The sequence below is a fragment of the Leuciscus leuciscus genome (genome assembly GCF_965113295.1).
Source record: "Leuciscus leuciscus genome assembly, chromosome: 19".
NCBI classification, from domain to species: Eukaryota; Metazoa; Chordata; class Actinopteri; order Cypriniformes; family Leuciscidae; genus Leuciscus; species Leuciscus leuciscus.
In genome coordinates, this window is record NC_138743.1 from 38,403,702 (window position 1) to 38,427,156 (window position 23,455).

At 43.5% G+C, this 23,455-nt stretch overlaps 2 protein-coding genes across 7 annotated transcripts in view; one reads left to right on the forward strand and one right to left on the reverse strand.

Annotated features, from left to right (window-relative positions):
• The window catches only part of LOC309482544 (uncharacterized protein), a 332,446-nt gene that overhangs the window by 217,765 nt on the left and 91,226 nt on the right, over positions 1-23,455 (reverse strand). The window contains exon 2 of the mRNA XM_082148005.1: positions 20,305-20,768. The gene's annotated coding sequence lies outside the window, so the exon portion shown is untranslated. The remainder of the gene's footprint in view (positions 1-20,304; positions 20,769-23,455) is intronic.
• Positions 249-23,455, forward strand: part of LOC309482458 (uncharacterized protein) — a 36,643-nt gene continuing 13,436 nt past the window's right edge. For 2 of the 6 annotated variants that reach the window (XM_082147814.1, XM_082147816.1), the window contains exons 1-12: positions 1,103-1,787; positions 5,494-5,616; positions 6,069-6,185; positions 9,513-9,673; positions 13,362-13,508; positions 13,592-13,694; positions 13,782-13,910; positions 14,368-14,553; positions 15,716-15,948; positions 17,606-18,481; positions 18,567-18,660; positions 19,990-20,097. In XM_082147814.1, the coding sequence (XP_082003940.1) occupies positions 9,516-9,673; positions 13,362-13,508; positions 13,592-13,694; positions 13,782-13,910; positions 14,368-14,553; positions 15,716-15,948; positions 17,606-18,481; positions 18,567-18,660; positions 19,990-20,097 (2,034 nt within the window). In that variant the 5' untranslated portion in view covers positions 1,103-1,787; positions 5,494-5,616; positions 6,069-6,185; positions 9,513-9,515. Of the gene's footprint in view, positions 273-1,096; positions 1,788-5,493; positions 5,617-6,068; positions 6,186-9,512; positions 9,674-9,863; positions 9,900-13,361; positions 13,509-13,591; positions 13,695-13,781; positions 13,911-14,367; positions 14,554-15,715; positions 15,949-17,605; positions 18,482-18,566; positions 18,661-19,989; positions 20,098-23,455 lie in introns of those variants that run through there. The other 4 variants (XM_082147812.1, XM_082147813.1, XM_082147815.1 and 1 more) reach the window with 4 other exon arrangements.

Genomic DNA, 23,455 nt, shown 5'->3' on the forward strand with positions numbered 1-23,455 from the left:
CACACACACACACACACACACACACACACACACACACACACACACTTCATACACTACTGTCTGCGCCTGCACAGGTAACACACACACACACACTCTTCATACACTACTGTCTGCGCCTGCACAGGTAACACACACACACACACACACACACACACTTCATACACTACTGTCTGCGCCTGCACAGGTAACACACACACACACACACACACACACACACACACACACACACACACACACTCACACTTCATACACTACTGTCTGCGCCTGCACAGGTAACACACACACACACACACTTCATACACTACTGTCTGCGCCTGCACAGGTAACACACACACACACACACACACACACACACACACACACACTTCATACACTACTGTCTGCGCCTGCACAGGACACACACACACACACACACACACACACACACACACACACTTCATACACTACTGTCTGCGCCTGCACAGGTAACACACACACACACACACACACACACACACACACACTTCATACACTACTGTCTGCGCCTGCACAGGTAACACATACACACACACACTCTTCATACACTACTGTCTGCGCCTGCACAGGACACACACACACACACACACACACACACACACACACACACACACACACACACACACACACACACACACACACACACACACACACTTCATACACTACTGTCTGCGCCTGCACAGGACACACACACACACACACACACTCTTCATACACTACTGTCTGCGCCTGCACAGGACACACACATACACACACACACACACACACACTTCATACACTACTGTCTGCGCCTGCACAGGACACACACACACACACACACGCACACACGAACCGGGTGAAGCTCTGTCTTTACTCAATCCTGACGTGTGTGTGATTCTCCTGGTGTGGGACAGAAGAGATGTTTTGAAGAATGTCCCAGCTGCTCTTATCCATAAACACAGATGTGTGGTTAATCATTCTGAGCTCCACAACTGCATCATAAACTTCTAATGCAGCATCTGTCCCGTTTAATGTGTTCTCTGATAGTGTGTGTCAGTGGTGTTTATTGTGTGTGTGTGTTTGGCACTAAACCTGCTCTCAGCTGTGTGTGTGTGTGAGAGAGCAGGAGAACATCAGTGATCTGAGGAGCGGGAGGGTACAGTAACTGATGGAGCTCCAGTGTGAATGATGTGTGTGTTTAAACGGGACACAGTTGTTGTGTTAGTGAAGTCTTAAAGGGCCACTGCACAGAAACCATCATGTGTTCTCCCTCATGTGGGTCAGACCTGTAGGACTGTGTCTTCTGTGGAACACATGCTTCAGATGCTTTTCAGCTGGAATGGGCGCAACCTTCTTCAGAATGACATATTTTATGTTCCACAGAAGTCATACGTCATCATGGTGAACGTGTTTATAGTGTCTTAATATATTCATGCCTTGTTTGCATTTATCAGGTTAGAGCAGAGGGATAATATAATAGTGTAGTGATATATCCCAGCAGAACTGCACATCATGAGTTATTATAACTGAGAGCTGCTGCTGGTCTTCATGATCTCTACATGCTTTTATAGTGTGACGTGAAGCAGCTGGACTTTCTGCTCGACCTCTTGTTTCAATGTCTTTATTTTTTGGTGAACTTGCCCTTAAAACCACTTGACTGTGTGTGTGTGTGTGTGTGTGTGTGCGCGCGCAGTATCCGGGGCGAGGGTGGTCTGCTGTCTGTGGCGGTTGATCTGAGACGAGCTGATCTCACCATCACTCGCTTCATCACTGAGACTCTTCTGCTGCTGGAGGTATTCAACACACTACACTACACTATCTACACTACACCATCACTCCTCCTCCATCACTACTCCATCTGTCCATCACCCCTCCATCTCCTCATTACTCCTCCTTCATTACTCCATCTCCTCCATACTCCTTTATCATTACTCCTCCATCTCCTCATTCCTCCTCCTTCATTCCTCCTTCATCTCCTCCATACTCATTTATCATTACTCCTCCATCTCCTCATTACTCCATCTCCTCATTACTCCTCCTTCATTACTCCATCTCCTCCATACTCCTTTATCATTACTCCATCTCCTCATTACTCCTCCTTCATTACTCCATCTCCTCCATACTCCTTTATCATTACTTCTTACTCCATCTCCTCATTACTCCTTTATCATTACTCCATCTCCTCATTACTCCTCTTCATTACTCCATCTCCTCCATACTCCTTTATCATTACTCCTCCATCTCCTCCATACTCCTTTATCATTACTCCTTCATCTCCTCCATACTCCTTTATCATTACTCCTCCATCTCCTCATTACTCCTCCTTCATTCCTCCATCTCCTCCATACTCCTTTATCATTACCCCTCCAGCTCCTCATTACTCCTTCATTACTCCATCTCCTCCATACTCCTTTATCATTACTCCATCTCCTCCATACTCCTTTATCATTACTCCATCTCCTCCATACTCCTCCTTCATTACTCCATCTCCTCCATACTCCTTTATCATTACTCCTCCATCTCCTCATTACTCCACCATTACTCCTTTATCTCCTCCATACTCCTTTATCATTACTCCTCCATCTCCTCATTACTCCTCCTTCATTACTCCATCTCCTCCATACTCCTTTATCATTACTCCTTCATCTCCTCCATACTCCTTTATCATTACTCCTTCATCTCCTCCATACTCCTTTATCATTACTCCTCCATCTCCTCATTACTCCTCCTTCATTACTCCATCTCCTCCATACTCCTTTATCATTACTCCTCCATCTCCTCCATACTCCTTTATCATTACTCCTCCATCTCCTCCATACTCCTTTATCATTACTCCTCCATCTCCTCATTACTCCATCTCTCCATACTCCTCCTTCATTACTCCATCTCCTCCATACTCCTTTATCATTACTTCTCTTCATTACTCCATCTCTTCATTACTCCATCTCCTCCATACTCCTTTATCATTACTCCATCTCCTCATTACTCCTCCTTCATTACTCCATCTCCTCATTACTCCTCCATCATTCCTCCATCATTTCTCCATCTCCTCCATCATTTCTCCATCTCCTCCATCATTTCTCCATCTCCTCCATTAATCCATCTCCTCCATTAATCCATCTCCTCCATTAATCCATCTCCTCCATTAATCCATCTCCTCCATTAATCCATCTCCTCCATTAATCCATCTCCTCCATTAATCCATCTCCTCCATTAATCCATCTCCTCCATTAATCCATCTCCTCCATTAATCCATCTCCTCCATTAATCCATCTCCTCCATTAATCCATCTCCTCCATTAATCCATCTCCTCCATTAATCCATCTCCTCCATTAATCCATCTCCTCCATTAATCCATCTCCTCCATTAATCCATCTCCTCCATTAATCCATCTCCTCCATTAATCCATCTCCTCCATTAATCCATCTCCTCCATTAATCCATCTCCTCCATTAATCCATCTCCTCCATTAATCCATCTCCTCCATTAATCCATCTCCTCCATTAATCCATCTCCTCCATTAATCCATCTCCTCATTACTCCATTCCTCCATCATTTCTCCATCTCCTCCATCATTTCTCCATCTCCTCCATCATTTCTCCATCTCCTCCATTAATCCATCTCCTCCATTAATCCATCTCCTCCATTAATCCATCTCCTCCATTAATCCATCTCCTCCATTAATCCATCTCCTCCATTAATCCATCTCCTCCATTAATCCATCTCCTCCATTAATCCATCTCCTCCATTAATCCATCTCCTCCATTAATCCATCTCCTCCATTAATCCATCTCCTCCATTAATCCATCTCCTCCATTAATCCATCTCCTCCATTAATCCATCTCCTCCATTAATCCATCTCCTCCATTAATCCATCTCCTCCATTAATCCATCTCCTCCATCAATCCATCTCCTCCATCATTACTCCATCTCCTCCATCACTCCATCATTATTCCTTCTTCATTACTCCTCCTCCATTATCATTACTCCTCCATTATCATTGCTCCATCTCATTACTCCTCCATTACTACATCATTACTCCATCTCTTCATGTGTGCAGCAGGAAGTGACGTGTGTTACGTTGGCAAGAGTTCGGTCTTCAGCCAGGCTAATCAGCTCCTTCATTACTCCACCAGTCTGGTGTGTGACAGTCTCTAGATGTGTGTGTAAAGCAGCAGTTCACACAGTAATGAGCAGTCATGTGGTCTGTGGAGTTGATGAATATGAAGCACTCGGTTATAGTTGTATATGGCTTCCTGCTGGCGTAGCATAAGAGAACAGAGCTGTGAGTTCAGCGTGTGAACAGGTGAAGTCTGTTTCTGCTGAAGTACTTCTGAAAGTGTGTTAATGTTTATGTCCGTTGTAAGCGTATCCGTGTACAAATGAAGGACACATCAGTTGTTTATAGCATAAAGCCTGAGAGGAGGAAGTGTCTGGTGATGATGTCATGATGCGGTGCGGTTCAGGCCACACCTGCTGAGGTTTCTGTCTCTTCTGCTGCTTTACCTGCGGACCGTTCTCCATGTTTCTCCTCAATATGAGCGTTTACTCACCCTCATGTTCAAGACCGCTTTTAAATATCTCAAAATAATATTCTAATAATCCACATGATCTCATGAGCAGAAAGCATTTTCTGTTTAGTTACTTGGGTAACTAATTTTAAGTGTCTTTAATTGCTATTATTCTTATTTCTCTATTTAATTTTGCCAGTTAGAAGAGTATGAAGTGCTTTTAACGTGCTGAAATTCTAAATGTTGAAGTAAAAACCCTGTGCAAAGGTGAAACATCACTAATTTGTCAAACTTGAATGATCAAATAAAAAAATTATTGACAATTCATTAACTTCTGTTAAAACACTGTAGAGAGACTCATTTGCTGCTGTTTCTGCTTTGGTTTTAGCGACATAATGCTCCAGTAATCCTGAAGACTTCAGGTGTGCTTTATTAGAGTCAGGACACATCTTTACTAGAACTATACATCTACTGTAGTGAATGAGTGTCGCTGGCAGAACAGTGAAGTGAAGACGGCTGACTGAGAGCAGGTGTAGTTCCTGTATCTGCCAGCAGGGCGGCGCTGAGTTCTGTGTGTCACATGACTGTGGCGGCTGTGATTGGTTTAAAACATGACTGTGAACGAGTCTTGTGAAAGATCATCTGAATAGTGTTTCTATCATTGACGTCAAACCCGGCGTGATGTGTCTTCATGTGCCAAGACTTAACATGCAGCGTTACTGGAGCCACAGAAGCTCAGGCCACTTCATCCACCTGGACTCTGGTTTATCTGTGTGTGTGTGTGAGCTCTTCCTCTGATGAAGAGCACACACACTCAGAGGATGAGCACACACAGAGTGTGTGTAGTTTCCCTGGCGTTGAGGCTGGGGATCACATGCTGCTGTGGGTCACATGTCTGATCTTGTCCTGCACACGGGACTCTCAGCAGTGGAAGCGGGCCACAGAAACAGTGATGCGGCACGACTGTAACGTGTGTGTGTGTGTTGCAGTGTGACCGGAGGATCATCCACTCGGTGTACGTCGTTCAGCCCAAGAAGAGGCGAGTGCAGAAGCAGCTGGAGAAACTGCTGAGCTCCAGCGGGTCCAAGCAGTGCCGGCCCGTCCTGTTCAGAGTGAGTTCTGTCTGATCCCTGACCTTTCACCTTCACACACAGACACACACGTGTTACTGTAGACCCGTCCTCTTCAGAGTGAGTTCTGTCTGATCCCTGACCCTACGCACACGTGTGTTTCTGTTGGCCCGTCCTCTTCAGAGTACACCCCACACCCACACCTTCTGCTCATCACAGACACAAGCTTTGATGTATGAACTAACCTTGCTTTCTGAAGACACTGTTCTTTAATAAAAACACTTTATTGAGGGAGAATTAAGCATTTTAGATGGGAATTTATTTAAATTTATCAGTGTACCTGAACTTTTAACAGATTAATCGATTAAATCGAGAGCTTGTGAATCTGAATCATCATGAAATCGGCATCATCCAGCACTGATGTGAGAGCGGTGTGTGTGTGTGTTGCAGCGGTTGGTTAACTCTGATGTCTCTGTCTTCCTGCATGTAAACAGCACATTTTCCTCAAAGAGGTTTTTGAGCTTTCCAACTACATCGACAGAAGCCAGTTACCGTCCAGTCTGGGTGGATACCTCATATACTGCCATCAGAGCTGGGCGGCCTTCGTCAAGGTACGTACGTGTGTGTGTGTGTGTGTGTGTGTGTGTGTGAAGAACCTGCACTGCATTTCATATGCAATTGTTTGCATACAGAAAGGTTTGTGCGGCTTTGTTTTTACGATTAGAATCAGAAGATCATCAACGATAAAAACAAGTCTAATGAAAGACCCCGCCATCATAAACGTGTGTGTGTATAGGACGATGAGGCCTGATATCTGAATTCATGTGATGGCCTGTGCTTGTCCCTCCAGCCTTTTCAGATCCGTGTGTGTGTGTGTGTGTGTTGGTCGGTCATGTCTGATTCTCTGGCTCAGGATAGATCAGTCACGCCACTGCAGGTCTCATGATCGGCTCGATGGCCTTAGATAACAGCGTTGACGCACGCTTCACTTTCCCCAGACCCTCACGGCTTCGGCACTGTTCACTATGTGCATGTTTAATGTGTGTGTGGGACTCAGATGCGTTTCAGTGTATTCATCATGATCAGCTCTATTGTGTGTCGCCCTGGAGAAGCTTCAGAGGACAATCATCTGAAGTCATTAGCAAGTGAAAGACACACACACACACACACACACACACACACACACACACACACACAGTCTCCCGTGCTTGTCCTTGCCACGGCCTCTCTTCAGGGTTTGATCACGCCTAGATCTGATATACAGGCTTATCTCAGCCTCTGTTTGACCTGAGAGCCCACATGTTTAGGGTTAATCGAGAGCGTTTCGGTTTATCAAAGGACTTTTGTTGCACTTGAACCACAAATACACACAAAAAATTGAATGGATTTGTTTTGTGGTTGAAATTTTAAAGTAACAAATCCTTCCCTTGCGGGTCAATTTGACCCCTTAGGAATGCAAGGAATGCTTCACTTCACATAGAATACCCTAAAAATGTTCAATTCAAACTAAAAATGCTCAACTTTACCCCAGAAATGATTTTATAATGTCTACATGTGTATCTGAATGCACACGGAAGTGAACTGACTTTAGGACCCAGCGGACAAGCTCATTTGCTCCATATAGAGATCAGATGGAGGACCTGCTCCTAAACCTGTCCACAGCACATGTAGTCAGCCGGATCCGGGCCGTATCCAGATCAGATGGAGGACCTGCGCCTAGACACGACCACAGCACATGTAGTCGGCCGGATCCAGGCCATATCCAGATCAGATTGAGGTCCTGCTCCTAAACCTGTCCACAGCACATGTAGTCAGCCAGATCCGGCCCGTATCCAGATCAGATGGAGGACCTGCTCCTAGACACGACCACAGCACATGTAGTCAGCCAGATCCCGGCCGTATCCAGATCAGATGGAGGACCTGCTCCTAGACACGGCCACAGCACATGTAGTCAGCCGGATCTGGGCCATATCCAGATCAGATGGAGGACCTGCTCCTAAACCTGTCCACAGCACATGTAGTCAGCCGGATCTGGGCCGTATCCAGATCAGATGGAGGACCTGCGCCTAGACACGACCACAGCACATGTAGTCGGCTGGATCCGGGCCGTATCCAGATCGGATGGAGGACCTGCACCTAGACACGACCACAGCACATGTAGTCGGCCAGATCCGGGCCGTATCCAGATCGGATGGAGGACCTGCTCCTAGACATGACCACAGCACATGTAGTCAGCCAGATCCGGGCCGTATCCAGATCGGATGGAGGACCTGCTCCTAGACACGACCACAGCACATGTAGTCGGCCAGATCCGGGCCGTATCCAGATCAGATGGAGGACCGGATCTTCAACCAGACGGACCTGGATAATATTCTGAATGTTCTGATCCAATCTGACTTCTGACCTGTAATGCTGCCTGAATCATAATCATACACTGTTCGCTCGTTGGCCAGAGGAGATCTGAGCGTCTAAGTCTGGGTTCTCCCACGTTTTTTTTCTCCATTCTGTCACTGGAGTTTTGGTTCCTTCACTGTCGCCTTTTTCCACCTTTGTTGCCATTGGCTTTTAGGCTTGCTTAGTTGGGGACATTTAGTTTAATATTTAATTTAACATTCAACAATATTATTGATCTGCCTGCATTAGCCGCGTTTCCACCGCAGGAACTTCCCCAGATCTCGGTGTGTTTCCACCGCAGGAATCAGGGTCTAAATGAAGTTCCGGGTGAACATGTCCCCCTCAGAAACTCCTGCTCCTGAGGTAGTACTTTTACAAAGTTCAGGAACTTTCAGTGGTGGGACTTGGGCGCTGGACATGCTGATTGGTTGACTCCACGCAGCATTTAATTTTTAACCCCGATCTGTTGCGGTGCGTGCAGTAACAGTAGTCTGCTATTCTAATCAACAATGGAGTTTAAAAATTATAAATATAAATATGAATGAATGAATTAACTTACTTTTTTCTTTTTTTTACACTACAAAAATGTACCATCACTGAACTTACTTAAGCTGGACTGTGTCGCTAATTTCTTCTGGAAACAAACTTTGTTGCATTATTTCCTGTTATCTCTGTAAAGCTGCTTTGAAACGCTCTGTATTGTTAAAAGCACTATATAAATGAAGCTGACTTGACTATAGAGCTATATGGCCATCTAGTGGCAAGAGTCATGAAATATATCATATGTCATTGTTTTCTTTTCTTTTTTTCTTTTTTTCACACAAGACACCCAATGTAGCCTGGAAATCCAAATCTGAAAGATTAATGGTCTGGCATCGAGTAATGCAGCTCGGCCAGCTCGAGGGGCGGCACCAAGCATGCATTTGAAAATCTCACTGCACGCAATTGGATAACACTACGACCAATCACAACAAGCCCCATACGCTTCGCTGCCAGCAGAGCTAACTGGTGGATTAGACTCTCGCCGTATCCGGTCGGCAAAACAGCAAAAACACCCTTCTTGCAAAGGAAGGATTCGAGCAGCGTCTTCTGTTCCTGTTTTAGATAATCCAAGTCTAAGTTGTTCGTTGTAGCAGCCAAAGCAGTTTCAAACAACTGGTGTTCATCCATAGCCATCTTGCAATGTTTACTAATGACTTTAGCTCGCCTCTGGCCCGCCTATATCGGAAAACCCGATGTGATTGGTGCAGCTCAGATCGAGGGGCATATTTAATGAGCATCATTACTCGACGCCAGAGTAACTCGCTGAGCAAATTCAACTTGTGCTCTCGTGAGAACTCTGGATCTCCAGGGTACACCCAATGTAAAACATTTTGAGCTGAATTAAAAGGGTTATGCATGGAATTGAGTTATTTTGAATTTAAGTTGAAAGAATGTGCTGAAATTATTTATTTGATCAAATCTAGTCATTTAAAGGTGAATAAAATAAAAAATAAGAAAAATCTCAGAAAAAATTGCATAAAAAAGAATTTGTGTGTGTGCAGGAGATGGATGTGTTTGTGCAGGAGTTCCTGCTGGTGGTGAACAGACTGCCCTCCTGCATCTCCACTCTTCAGTCACTCTCCAAGCTTCCCGTTCCTGATGACCTCGAGCGGCTGAGAGACTTCTGCTCGCTGAACCAGGCCCGTTTCCAGCAGCTGAGGAGGTGTGTGTGTGTGTGAGCACCTCACTGACCCAGGCCTGTTTCCAGCAGCTGAGGAGGTGTGTGTGTGTGTGTGTGTGTGTGTGTGTGTGTGTGTGAGCACCTCACTGACCCAGGCCTGTTTCCAGCAGCTGAGGAGGTGTGTGTGTGTGTGTGTGTGTGTGTGTGTGTGTGTGTGTGTGTGTGTGAGCACCTCACTGACCCAGGCCTGTTTCCAGCAGCTGAGGAGGTGTGTGTGTGTGTGTGTGTGTGTGTGCAGGGCTTGAATTTCGGCGCGGGTATTGCGCATAATTTTAATCATTCCCGCAGGTCTCCCACTTATATTGCGGGAAATTCCCGCAAACATTGATTCACTTTAACATGTAGGTTGTATTGGTAAATTAATCCACACAGAATCTAAAATCAAATCAATCATTTTAACTGTCTGCAAGACGCAATTTCACAAACAGCATGAGTGATTCAGCGGAGCTGCGCGTCTTCTATCTCTCGTCTGGGTTGCGCGCTGCAGGCGGCGATAATACACTCGCGTTTCGGGAGTCAGGATAGACGGAATTGTCTCTTGCATAATCAGGCGAGCATTGCATCACGACTCACGAGTAACTAAAGTTTACCATTTGCACGTCTTTTTAAGTCTTACCAGTTTAACTATTTTAAACTATTCAGTAGCCTACTTGCGCGCTGTCTGAGAGATGTTTTTCTTTTCTCTGCACACATACATAGAGTAAAGCCACCTCACAAACAGCTCGCGGGTAACAAAAGTTATTTTTCGTGGATTATATCGCTTTAATATGCGAAAATTATGTCAAATTTCGGTCTTGGTGAGTATCCTCTAAACACAGTCGGTTATGTCTTAAGCATAAATCGCACGTGACCGTATAATGAAAACAGGACCCGTGCACTAGCTCTTACAGTGACAGCAGACATATGTGTCTGTCATTAATTTGGTTGTCAAAACAACAAAACATAGCTTTCTTTTTACGGAATCAGGATTAATAGCCTATGTATTTAATTTAATCAGGACTAAAATACTACCCAGTGTTTCATTTGATTACTCATTCAGTCTCTGTAGTAGGCCTATTTCTGAATACTAGTGTTAGACCTAAGAAAAAACTTTTCTCTTTATTGTTATCTTTATTCTATTGTATTTATATGTGCTACTTTTTTCAATTTAATTCAAAGATTGAAATCAAGCTTCCTTGTGTTGTGTAAATTCTTAAGAAAAATTCTTAATTAAGGATTAAGAATTAAGAACAAAATTACCCCATTGTAAAAATGCAATGAGTGAGCATACATTTAGGCGAGACAAATGTAATAAAAAAAAAAAGTCTAAACTCCCCCCCCATAAGAATCACCTAAGGGGGGATTTCCCCCCCATTTTCCAAAATGAAATTCAGGCCCGTGTGTGTGTGTGTGAGCACCTCACTGAACCAGGCCCGTTTCCAGCAGGTCTGTGTCTGTGTCTGTGTCTCACTGAACCAGGCCCGTTTCCAGCATGAGGTGTGTGTGTGTGTGTGTGTGAGACCCTCACTGTGTGTGTGTGAGCCCCTCACTGAACCCCATCAGTGCTCCATAGTGCTCCCAAATCCTGCTGAGATTGTTTCGGATGCGATCTTTAACGCTCGGTCATTGAGTCTCGTGTTTTACAGCATGTGTAGAGCGCTAAGATGAAACACACTATCGTGCAGTTTACTGTGTAACACAATGTCAGAGTTTGGCATAACTGAATGAGGTTCAAAGATCTGGATGAGAAAATCAGAAGTAGGACTGTACACTGAGTGAAGTGGTGATCTGGAGGAGAGTGGCACGCGGAGTTATGAAGAGGCACATTTATTCATTACTTTTATTCAAATGCATAACTCAGTGTTTTGTCAGCGTTGTGTTTCTCTTGATACACAGGACAGTTATACAATCTTTTGTAGATGTATTCACGTTTAAACGCACTTATTAAATATAAACCATTTATTCAATTCAGTTCTTCTATATAGATTTATATATTGAGTTGCTCAAGCAAGTGGCAAAACATTTGTTAAAAATCAAACTTCTAAATTATCTTAGCATGTCCGCCTCCAATGACGATCCAGTACCTAAAGGGTAAAGCTACTTCAATAGTATTTGAATAATTCCCGCAGGTCTAACACTTATAATGCGGAAATTCCCCCGCAAACATTGATTCACTTTAGCAGCCATATGTCTGTCATTAATGTTGTTGTCAAAACAACAAAAGATAGCTTTAATTGAGAGAAATCCGATTTAATAGCCTATTTAATTTAGTCAGGACTAAAAGACTATCAGTGTTTTACCTTTGATTACCTTATTCAGTTTCTGTAGTATTTCTGAATACTAGTGTTAGACCTTCCCAAAAACTTTTCTCTATATTTGTATCTTTTATTATTTTGTATACATTTTTGCTACTTTTTTAAAATTTAATTCAAAGATTGAAATCAAGCTTCCTTTTGTGTAAACTCTTAACAACTAAATTAACCAATTGTAAAAACGCGATGAGTGGGCAAACATTTAGGTGAGATAAATGTAATTAAAAATGGTCTAATTTTCTTTCTATATCGTCATAAATATCATTGCAAATCTTCTTGAAATATCGTGCTATAATTGAGGCTATAGGCCCACCCCTGCTGTCAGCTAAACCTAAAGCAGAGGATGAATCCACTAACTCACAGCGACCAGAACACGGTCTACAGCACACGACAAACACACAACCCATTATAATCAGCACTGCTGTCTACACTGAAAGACAGAAGACCAGTGTGCTTCAGTATGAACTTCTGACAGCATGAAGCAGGGTCGGAGTGGGACCCGTTTTCAGCCCAGGATTTTAATGGCCGAGACCAGCATAACATCCTAAACTTTTAAAGCAAACATTCTATAAAGTGATTAATAGGCACAGCTGAAAAATACTGCACATACAAATTAAAAAGTGAAATTAAAATGGATATCAGACAGCAATATGGCAGCATAATAAAGACTATGCTCATCTATAACATCTCATGTTACACATCTGTATAAAAACCTTGATATTGTCTTGATGGCTTGTTTATTTAGAAGGGAAAAATGTTCACTTTACTTTTAAAAACGGACGGATAATTCAGAATGTTTTTCGTTATTCTGACGGGAAAAAAAAGCAAAGAACATGTATAAACCTATCATCTAAACTCTGTTCTGTACATACTAGATAGGACTATGCGGATTCACTTTCTCTCTGGGTGTGTGTGTGAGAGAGAGAGCATGCACGCCGTGAGTCTGACATGAGAAAGTCAGAACTGCGAGATATAAACTCACAATTGAGGAAGTCGCAATTATCTTTTGGACTGTTTTATTTTGTGGTGGAAACCGGCTTCCAGAGGGTGTCTGTGTGTGATGGATAAAAGCTTCCTCAAATATAAAGCAGCACAACTGTTTTCAACGTCGATAATAATCATAAATGTTTTGTGAGCATCAATGATTTCTGAAGGATCATGTGACACTGAAGACTGGAGTAATGATGCTGAACATTCAGCTTTGATCACAGGAATACATTTTCAAATAGTCAGATGTGTTTCTCTACATGAGGAGGTCCGGCAGGTGAAGTCCAAACCCACAGACCTGCTCACTCGCTCAACACTGATGATCCTCCTGCTGGAGATCTTACAGCAGACTGTTCTGTGTCTAGTGCTAATGTGTGTGTGTCTGTGTTTAGGGATCTTGGTCTAGATGACCTGTTGAGGCATTGTGAGTGTTTGCTGGAGAAGCTGCGTTTCCCGGAGAAGGATCCCTGCTTTCAGGCCATGGCTGGAACTGTCCTCTTCACACACACCGCTCTAGAGATGCTGCGCAACTACAACCGGTACGTGTTCATGCAGCTGAGATCTCCAGAGACGCCTGTACAGATGTGTTAGAGGTGTGTGTGTGTGTGTGTGTGTGTGTCAGGATCAGGTCAGCGGTGCAGAAGGTGGAGCTGCTGTGGACTCAGGTGTTCTCCAGAGCTCAGGTCCAACTACAGATGCTGCGTCTGCAGAGAGAGGCTCGACAGGTCAGGAACACCCACACATCACAGGGTTAATCTGAGGACTGATGGGTGTAACCGCTCTGAGAGTATGTGTGTGTGTGTGTGTGTCAGATCCAGGAGCAGATGCTGGCGCTGCACAGGCAGAAGCTGCAGGCGTACAGGACTGAAGTGGCTGAGGACACACACACCGCTGAAGAGCTCCTGCTGCAGTTTGAGGCGTCCATCTACACTCATGCCATGGTACATCACCGTCCTCATCTCACACACACGCGTCCTCGTCACAGACTAAGACCTTCATGAGGGAGGTCTACTGTGTTTCTGAAAGAGGAAAGTGCTTCTGAAATTTTTACAAATATTTAAATGCTTTTTTTGTGCAAAAAACTTGAGCTAATCTCCAAAAACATGAGAACTATCTGAATGCATCTCATGACCTCTCTAAAGATTTGAAGTCCCTCATCAATATCTGATGTATTGAGTTAAATGCCAGTGTAACCAGGCAGATGCAGTGAGTTTCCAGAGACGGTGTTTGAGTGTGTAACTGCGGTCACAGCCGGTCAGAAGATCTGTGTGTAATGACGGCTGTTTGTTTCTCTGTGGATGGGCTTCTCAACACCGTCCCACTGATACTGAAGCGAATCGATCGCCCCTCTGCTGCTGTCAGTCTAAGCACACGTCTGTCTCGTTCTCCTGTGATCAGGCCCTGGTCCGGCGCGCGGAGGACGTCATGCACACGCTGGCGGAGACGGTCCCCGAGGCAGAGCGGACCCCTGCGCTGCCGTGGCTGGAGGAGCTGGAGCGGCTGAAGGAGTACCTGTGCTCTACAGTCCAGCATCTGGACCAGACCCTGAGGAGCGCGTCTGACTTCCATCACGCCCGAGACCGGGTACGTGACCGCTGGCAATCACTCGCAATCAGCAGGTTTACACTGGGCTAGCAACTTCTGAAGGGGGAAAACGCTGATGTTAATGGCCGTGTGACAATTTGTACAATTATTTGGTATGAATCCATCTGGTAGAAACTTAGATAAACAGATAAACATGGTCAAGGAAAATTACCCAGACTGGCAGCAAAGGCCGTGATTTAAGCCTCTGGTGCTCTTCGCCTGTCGGTCAAATGGCGACTTTGTTTTGTTTTTTTCAATGAAAGGAATGTACTATATTTTAGTTTAATGTTTTTTTATATATTTATGTATATATATATATATAGGGTTTTTTATGCTGCTAAATTATATTTCCGCTGTATTTATTATCCATTTATTCACTTTTTGAGCATAGACCTGAAATTGAAATGTCCAGCTTAAACTGGTGAGTCTTGAATGCTTTAGAGCACAGACTGAAGTTTGGCCTCTTCAGAGAAAGCACTTGTCAGATTATTGCTGAAGTGAAAAGTTAAAAAAAAAAATAATAAAAAAGTTACAGGATTTTAAGTTTATTATGAAAAATGCACAAAAATACTTTTTAAATGTTTGTATGAAACCTGTATTTTTAAAACGTATATTTTATTTATATACACATTTATTTACTGTTAATTTAGACCATTTTATTTTTAGAATGATTATTGTAAATTGAGTCCCTTCAAACATGAATAGCAAACCAGATTTTTAAAGATTTTAATCAAAATCAGAATTGGGTTTTATTTTTTTATTTTATTCACGGAGTGGTGCAGCCTTAACCCAAACCAAGTTAAATGTGTTAAGGTCCTTGCACACGGACATTTATGACATTTTCATATATTTCGTATTCGTGATTTGGTGGCTCTGAATTGTCAAAACACCATTCAAAATGCTTAAGCTACGGATGCGAAAAACGCAGAAAATCTGATCCGAATTTTATGACGGACGACAGTTTCGGAGGCAGTGTACGTTTATTTTTTTAACGTGTGAAAATTTCAGATGTGAATTTCGGACTCTGTGTGCAAGGGCCTTTACTCGTACAGCAGTGGTTTTCAGCAGGCTCTTGAGGATGAGTATTTAAACTGAGACCCAACACTGTGTCGAATCACTGCCTGGATCATCATCTAAATGAGCGTGTGGCTCTGCTTCTCAGTGCAAGAGCTGGTGCGAGCGAGTGCTGGGCGAGAGCCTCCTGCAGGAGCTGCTGTGGAGTGAGCACTGCGAGGCTCAGGGCGAGAGCGGCTCGTCCACACGGAGACCGGGGGTCCAGGCCTTCCTCAGGAGGAACCCCTGCCCAGAGGTGCAGGAGCTGGTGGCGCTGGCCCGGCTCGCCCACAGCATGACTGACCCCAGCCTTCAGCAGGCCGGCACACAGCTCTCGCACAGGTGCGCCCTCACACCTTTAGTTCAGACACACTTACACATGACTGGTTTGGCAGTGCATTGTGGGCATGCAGCCTTGAACTCTTAATGTTGGTCTACAGTTACCCTGATTTCTGTGCCACAGTAGTGATCGATCATCTAAATGGCAGATTCCTGATATCTGAGTATCTATCGGGCCGTCTAACTGTGATCACGTTTATGACCTGAAAGAGAACCGGCCACAGAAAGCAGTGTGCAACGCTGATGATGCCATAAAGCTCACTGAACACTGATAACTTCCAGAAATCAGCTTATTGACATAACTCGTCACTGGTTTACATACAAAACAATAATCCAGTACGAGAACCATGTTTGCAAGACCTTTTAATAAGTAATTTTAGGAATTAATCACAAAGTAGTCATTGTATATGCAAGTTGACACTTAAATTGCAAAATGTCTACAGGAAGCTCACTTTCATCTCAGAATACAGCTTTTCCTTCGGCTGCATGAACACATTATCATTGCCAAGAACTTTATGCTGTTGTTTTGAGCATGATCTGTTTAAAAACATTAGAGGTGTAACGGTTCACATTAATCACGGTTCGGGGTTTATCACGGGTTTGGTATGTGCTGTGTTCGGGGGGGAAAGACTACTGTCAAATATAGATAAACAAAATGGAAAAATCTAATTAGCAAGCAATGGCACAAACACAGTAGAGCAAAGATACCAATAAAATCAACGGTCTTTCAGTGAGGACTAACAGCAGTTTTCAGGTACAGAAATTGAATAAAGTATAAATGAAAGATTAATCATAAGTTACAAAAAGCTTTTCAGTCGAGCAGTGAGTGTATATGTATATATATATATATATATATATATATATATATATATAATTTTTTTTATACCGCTACTCGGGTGAAACTCATGCAGAGCATATCATCCACTCAAACATACATTAGCTGAAATGTTACGCCTACCCACCCCCCAACGGTCCATATTGTAGATGCGTTGTTAGATTTGACATTAACCGCAGGAAGTGCGTGTCAAACCATAGTTGGAGAGTAGTATGGTTTTGTTTAATTGAACCGTTACACCCCTAAAAACATCCATGTGCGCTCAGTATGATTTTTGCCAAGATGTGTTCCTGGATCAGTGTCTTCTATTGGTCATTGACCAATAGTCCTATAAACCATTCCAGCGCTAAGCCTTAGCTTAAACCCCTACCGGTTTCTCAAGCCCTATGGACCCTTTTCACAGACTGACGTTATTGACATTGAAAGAATGAAAGAAAAGTTTGTTCAATTCACATTGTAATTTTTCTAATATACATTTTTACCTTTGCATTAAATATACAGTAAAGTAAACACTGCTGTGTGTTTGTTACACAACAGCTGAAGGAGCTAAGGAGCAAATTTGACATCTTTCTTCTAACCTATGGAATCAATCTCTCAATTTCTTTCTACTTTGAAAGTCATGGAAATGCTATCATGAACTTTCTTTTGCTATTAGACCTGAGGGAAATGAGAGAATCTAACTTGTCGTTTCTATGGGTCCACTGGTTTAAAGAGATCCTGTCCTGGTGTGCTGATCCAGAAACTCATCCTACTTGGCAAAATCACAGGCACAAGCTTGTTGAATGTGAATCTGTTTGCGTGACGAGTGTTCATGCCGGTCCACAGATGCATGACTCTGAGGAGACTCTTGACCTCCGCGGGTGCGGTTCCCCTTCATGACCTTCACCTTGCCCTCCAGTGGCAGTACGAGTACCTGAAGGGTCACCACAGGAGCTCTGACATCACTTCCCCCGAGGACCAGCACCACACCTGCAGTCTGGCTGCGGACTCCGCCCTTGTGCGGCCGGCGCTCGTGGTCTCCCACTGCGAGAGCGTGTGTGATGTGGGTCGGTGGCCTCTTGTGGGGGACTGCCACCTCCAGGCCTCTCCCCGCGGAGCCGCAGCCAAACCGCCCTCGCTCAGCTCCTTTGACTCCGGCTTCGACGGAGCAGGGAACACGCATCTGGATCACAGGAGCAGGAGGGAGATTCTCCCGAGGTTTCTGGGAAACGGAGACTCCGCGTTTAAGTCGAGGCAGATTCACGAGGACGTTGTGAGCGTGTCTGACTCCGAGGAGCAGCCTGAAGAGCTAGGGTTCGGGTTACAGCGGGCCAGAATTCAGATCGTCCCCAAAATAACCTCAGACTCTGTGAACCTGGAGATCAAAGTGAAGCGCTCGTCCACACTACCCAGAAACCCCTGGCTGAGCCTCCCGATAGATGACCTGGAGAGCTCCTATACGGTGACCATTACGCCCTGCTCCTCCATCCCGCAGAGCCCCAGTCCCTCGGACCGGCCTCGGGTCCAGCCCACGCAGACGAGCTGCGGACTCCAGCACACCCACCCGAGCTTCGAGGAGTCGGAGCTGAATCCCGCAGGAAATGTCCTGTCCAGCACCCTGACGGATGCGGAGGAGAAACCCAGCGGCACCATGGACGGAGACCCTTCTCTCCTCTGGGACTCCTTCGACCTGCACAACCTTAGACGGGACTCTTTTGAGCGGTAAGCTGGCCGTGGTGTTTCTCAAACGCTGATGTGTAATTGTGATGGGCTTCTGTAAGGACTCGTGTCCTCCTGTATTGGGTAGGTCGGACGTGTCTCTGGGCGACTGGGTTCAGAGAGAGCAGCGAGAGCTGAAGGAGGTGGAGACGACGTTAGAGCGAACGGCTGAGATATTACAGGTGAGTGTCCGCTGTGGAGTCTCGGGTCACGCTTCGACAGGTTTGTGAAGGAGCAAGATGTGGTCTCGTTCCTAGCTGTGTATATGAGTCACTGACATATCTAGTATCATCAATAAAACATGTGCGCTAAGTCACATGCTCTGTATATAGATATTTCATAACTGTGCACTAGACACAGCTGTGTTCTACTCGGTGTTATTTTAGTGGAAATCAGTCACTTATATTTAGTTTGTTTTCATTTATATATTTTCATTTATATATTCTGTTAAGTTTGTAGTTTCTGCCATTTTTGCATCTATATGTTTTTTTGTCCCTTTCATTGCACAGGGCACTCACTGAGCCAAACATGCTCTTGCTTGACAGTGCTTGTCCCGCCAGGATTTAAAAACAATTCCCTTTGAAATGCTTTGATTCAGTTTGTTATAAAGTATGAATACACAACTCGCTCACTGACAGACATCTGCTTTCAAATGCTTACGTCAAGTAACCTTTATTTATATAGTGCCTTATGCAATGCAGATTTTCAAAGCAGCTTTAAAGGGATAAACAGGTAAATAAGTTGCATTGTGCTTGTTTATTCTGAAGTATGCTTGTGCTACTCTGCTGTGTGACTAAGCAGTTAAATGCACTTAAATCTCCAAATGCTTTTAGGATGACGTGAAATTAATGTAAACTGTCTGTTATATCTGATATAACATTTGATATGTTTAAGTAGATCTGTGCATTAGTGTGAACACAGCCTGTTAGACCCGCCGTCTGTTATCAGTGACAATCAAACCGCAATAATGCTGAGAGAGAATCTCTCTCTGACCTCGTCTGGAAAACATTGATACTTAAAGGTGCCATGTGTAAAAATTGAGGTAAAAATATCCAAAAAATGAGCTACACGCATCAAAAGAATGAAGAAATAAGGGCGACGATATCATTAAAAAAATGTCAAGTTATAGTGCTGCAGAGATATCAACCTTAATTAGCATTAGCATTACTAGCCATGGCCCGACAGGTGTCGTAATACCAGTTTCGGCCATGGGAGGCGGTATGCGGGCAACATAACCACCAGCCAACCTGCAATACACGAATAACTCGCACGGCTTGTGGGCGTACTTGAACCTGATGTCAATCGTGTGGAAAGTACAGCCCACTACTTCATTTCAATTCAGGGAAAAGAGCGGAAGTCAGTCAAATATCATTTGTGACTTCAGCCAATAACCCGAGATGAAACTTATCCTTGGCTTGCAGTTAACAGCAAAAAGTTGTGCTTTTCCACTTGCCCTGCTCTGTGATCTTGCAGTTGAAGCGATTGACCCGATTATGATGTCTTGTTTTCAGGAGGAAGAGGATGTTCTTGCACAGGAGGTGGTCCTGGACGAGCTGTTGCGGTCCGAGGATCTGCACAAACACTGGCCTGTGTGGACTGAAGCACGCCAGCACAGTGTGGTGAGTCTCTCGGAGAGTTCAGGAGCAGGAGACCATTTGATTTCTGCATGTCAACTCCATAGGCAATCATAGTCTCTTTATAAGAAACTCTGAGAAGAACCAAACGTGTTCTGACTAGGGCTGTGCAATTAATCGCAATCGTGATTTGAGCACATGCGATTTCGAAACCGCATAAGGCTGCGGAGAGATATAGATATATATATATACACACACACACTCACCTAAAGGATTATTAGGAACACCATACTAATACTGTGTTTGACCCCCTTTCGCCTTCAGAACTGCCTTAATTCTACGTGGCATTGATTCAACAAGGTGCTGAAAGCATTCTTTAGAAATGTTGGCCCATATTGATAGGATAGCATCTTGCAGTTGATGGAGATTTGTGGGATGCACATCCAGGGCACGAAGCTCCCGTTCCACCACATCGCAAAGATGCTCTATTGTGTTGAGATCTGGTGACTGTGGGGGCCATTTTAGTACAGTGAACTCATTGTCATGTTCAAGAAACCAATTTGAAATGATTCGAGCTTTGTGACATGGTGCATTATCCTGCTGGAAGTAGCCATCAGAGGATGGGTACATGGTGGTCATAAAGGGATGGACATGGTCAGAAACAATGCTCAGGTAGGCCGTGGCATTTAAACGATGCCCTATTGGCACTAAGGGGCCTAAAGTGTGCCAAGAAAACATCCCCCACACCATTACATCCCCCACACCATTACACCACCACCACCACCACCAGCCTGCACAGTGGTAACAAGGCATGATGGATCCATGTTCTCATTCTGTTTACGCCAAATTCTGACTCTACCATCTGAATGTCTCAACAGAAATCGAGACTCATCAGACCAGGCAACATTTTTCCAGTCTTCAACTGTCCAATTTTGGTGAGCTTGTTCAAATTGTAGCCTCTTTTTCCTATTTGTAGTGGAGATGAGTGGTACCCGGTGGGGTCTTCTGCTGTTGTAGCCCATCCGCCTCAAGGTTGTGCGTGTTGTGGCTTCACAAATGCTTTGCTGCATACCTCGGTTGTAACGAGTGGTTATTTCAGTCAAAGTTGCTCTTCTATCAGCTTGAATCAGTCGGCCCATTCTCCTCTGACCTCTAGCATCAACAAGGCATTTTCGCCCACAGGACTTCCGCATACTGGATGTTTTTCCCTTTTCACACCATTCTTTGTAAACCCTAGAAATGGTTGTGCGTGAAAATCCCAGTAACTGAGCAGATTGTGAAATACTCAGACCGGCCCGTCTGGCACCAACAACCATGCCACGCTCAAAATTGCTTAAATCACCTTTCTTTCCCATTCTGACATTCAGTTTGGAGTTCAGGAGATTGTTTTGACCAGGAACACACCCCTAAATGCATTGAAGCAACTGCCATGTGATTGGTTGATTAGATAATTGCATTAATGAGAAATTGAACAGGTGTTCCTAATAATCCTTTAGGTGAGTGTATGTATATATGTGTGTATATGTGTGTATATATGTGTGTATATATGTGTGTATATATGTGTGTATATATGTGTGTATATATGTGTATATATGTGTATATATGTGTATATATGTGTATATATGTGTATATATGTGTATATATGTGTATATATATGTGTGTATATATGTGTGTATATATGTGTGTATATATATGTGTGTATATATATATATATATAATATTATATTATATATATATATATATATATATATATATATATATATATATATATATATATATATATATAAATATAAATATGTATGTGTATATATATGTATATATATATATATATATATATATATATATATATATATATATATATTAGAGAGAGAATACAGCAACGTTCTTGTGCGCATGTTTAAGATGTTAACCAATCAGAGCTCAATCAAATTACGATGAAGCTGAGCGGGAGAACAGAATAGGCGAACGGGAGGAAAGAACGTAAAATATGGATGCCGGCCAGAATAAAAATGATTTGGTGCAAAAGAGAAATTCAACATCAGTCGTTTAGGAGTATTTTGTATTCAGGCGAGAGGATGTGTCACAGAGCAAGGTAATTCGCAAGACCCATGAAATGATTATTGCAATGAAACGGGGCAATACTACAAACCTGTCCCAACACTGAAAACTCCATAAACTGTATGATCAATGCATGTCGACAAAGTCCATCAAATCTAACAAAAGCACACCACAAGGCCAGCCTGAACCGACCGTTCAAGCATTTGCAAGCGTCACAACTTTGGATCAAAAGAAATTTGGAATCAAAGAATTTGGATCACAACGGCACAAAGAAATTAGACGCAATATCATATATGCAAAGACATGGTGCTTGTGTACATCGTCAGTAAAGACGATTTCCGAAGACTAATACAAATACTGGACAAAAGATACCAGCTGCCATCTCAAACTCATCTCAAACGAGTTGCTATTCCTGAAATGAATGATAAATGTAAGGAAGTGTTGAAGTGAAATACTACGCCATGAGTTTAATGGTCCATTATATAGCTACAGTATATCTATTTTTTTATTTTGATTTCCGTTTAGTTTTTCTTTATTATTATGACTGGAGTTTAGGTTAGTTAACCTTAATTTATGTTGTCTGTTTTAAAAGAGTTTATTACAGTTTTGTTTATCAAGCTGTTAAAGGAACACGCCGACTTTTTTGGGACTTTAGCTTATTCACCGTATCCCCCAACGTATCCCATAGAGTCCATAAGTCCATACATACCCTTCTCATCTCCGTGCGTGCCGTAACTCTGTCTGACGCACCCACCGCTAGCCTAGCTTAGCACAAAGACTGGAGGTAAACGGCTCCAGCTAGCATACTGCTCCCAATAAGTGACAAAATAACGCCAACATTTTCCTATTTACATGTTGTGATTTGTATAGTCACAGCGTGTACAAATACAAGGTCACATGAGACACAGCCATCTTCTAACGTATACATACTGGGAACTATATTCTCAGAATGCGAAGCACTGCTACTTCTGCGGAGTGATTTACTCCAGCTCTGAGCGAACTCTCTGCTCCTCACCACGGGGCTTCTCAGGTGCTGCGAGCAAATCACTCCACAGAAGTGTAAAAATCACAACATGTAAATGGGAAAATGTTGGTGTTATTTTGTCCCTTATTGGGAGCAGTATGCTAGCTGGAGCTGTTTACCTCCAGTCTTTGTGATAAGCTAGGCTAGCGGTGGGTGCGTCAGACAGAGTTCCGGCACGCACGGATATGAGAAGGGTATGTATGGACTTATCTAACTCTGGGGGATACGGTGAATACGCTAAAGTTCCTAAAAGTCGGCGTGTTCCTTTTTTTAATACTAAGTTATTTCATTGTGAAATTGTTTTATTATGCACTTCTTTTG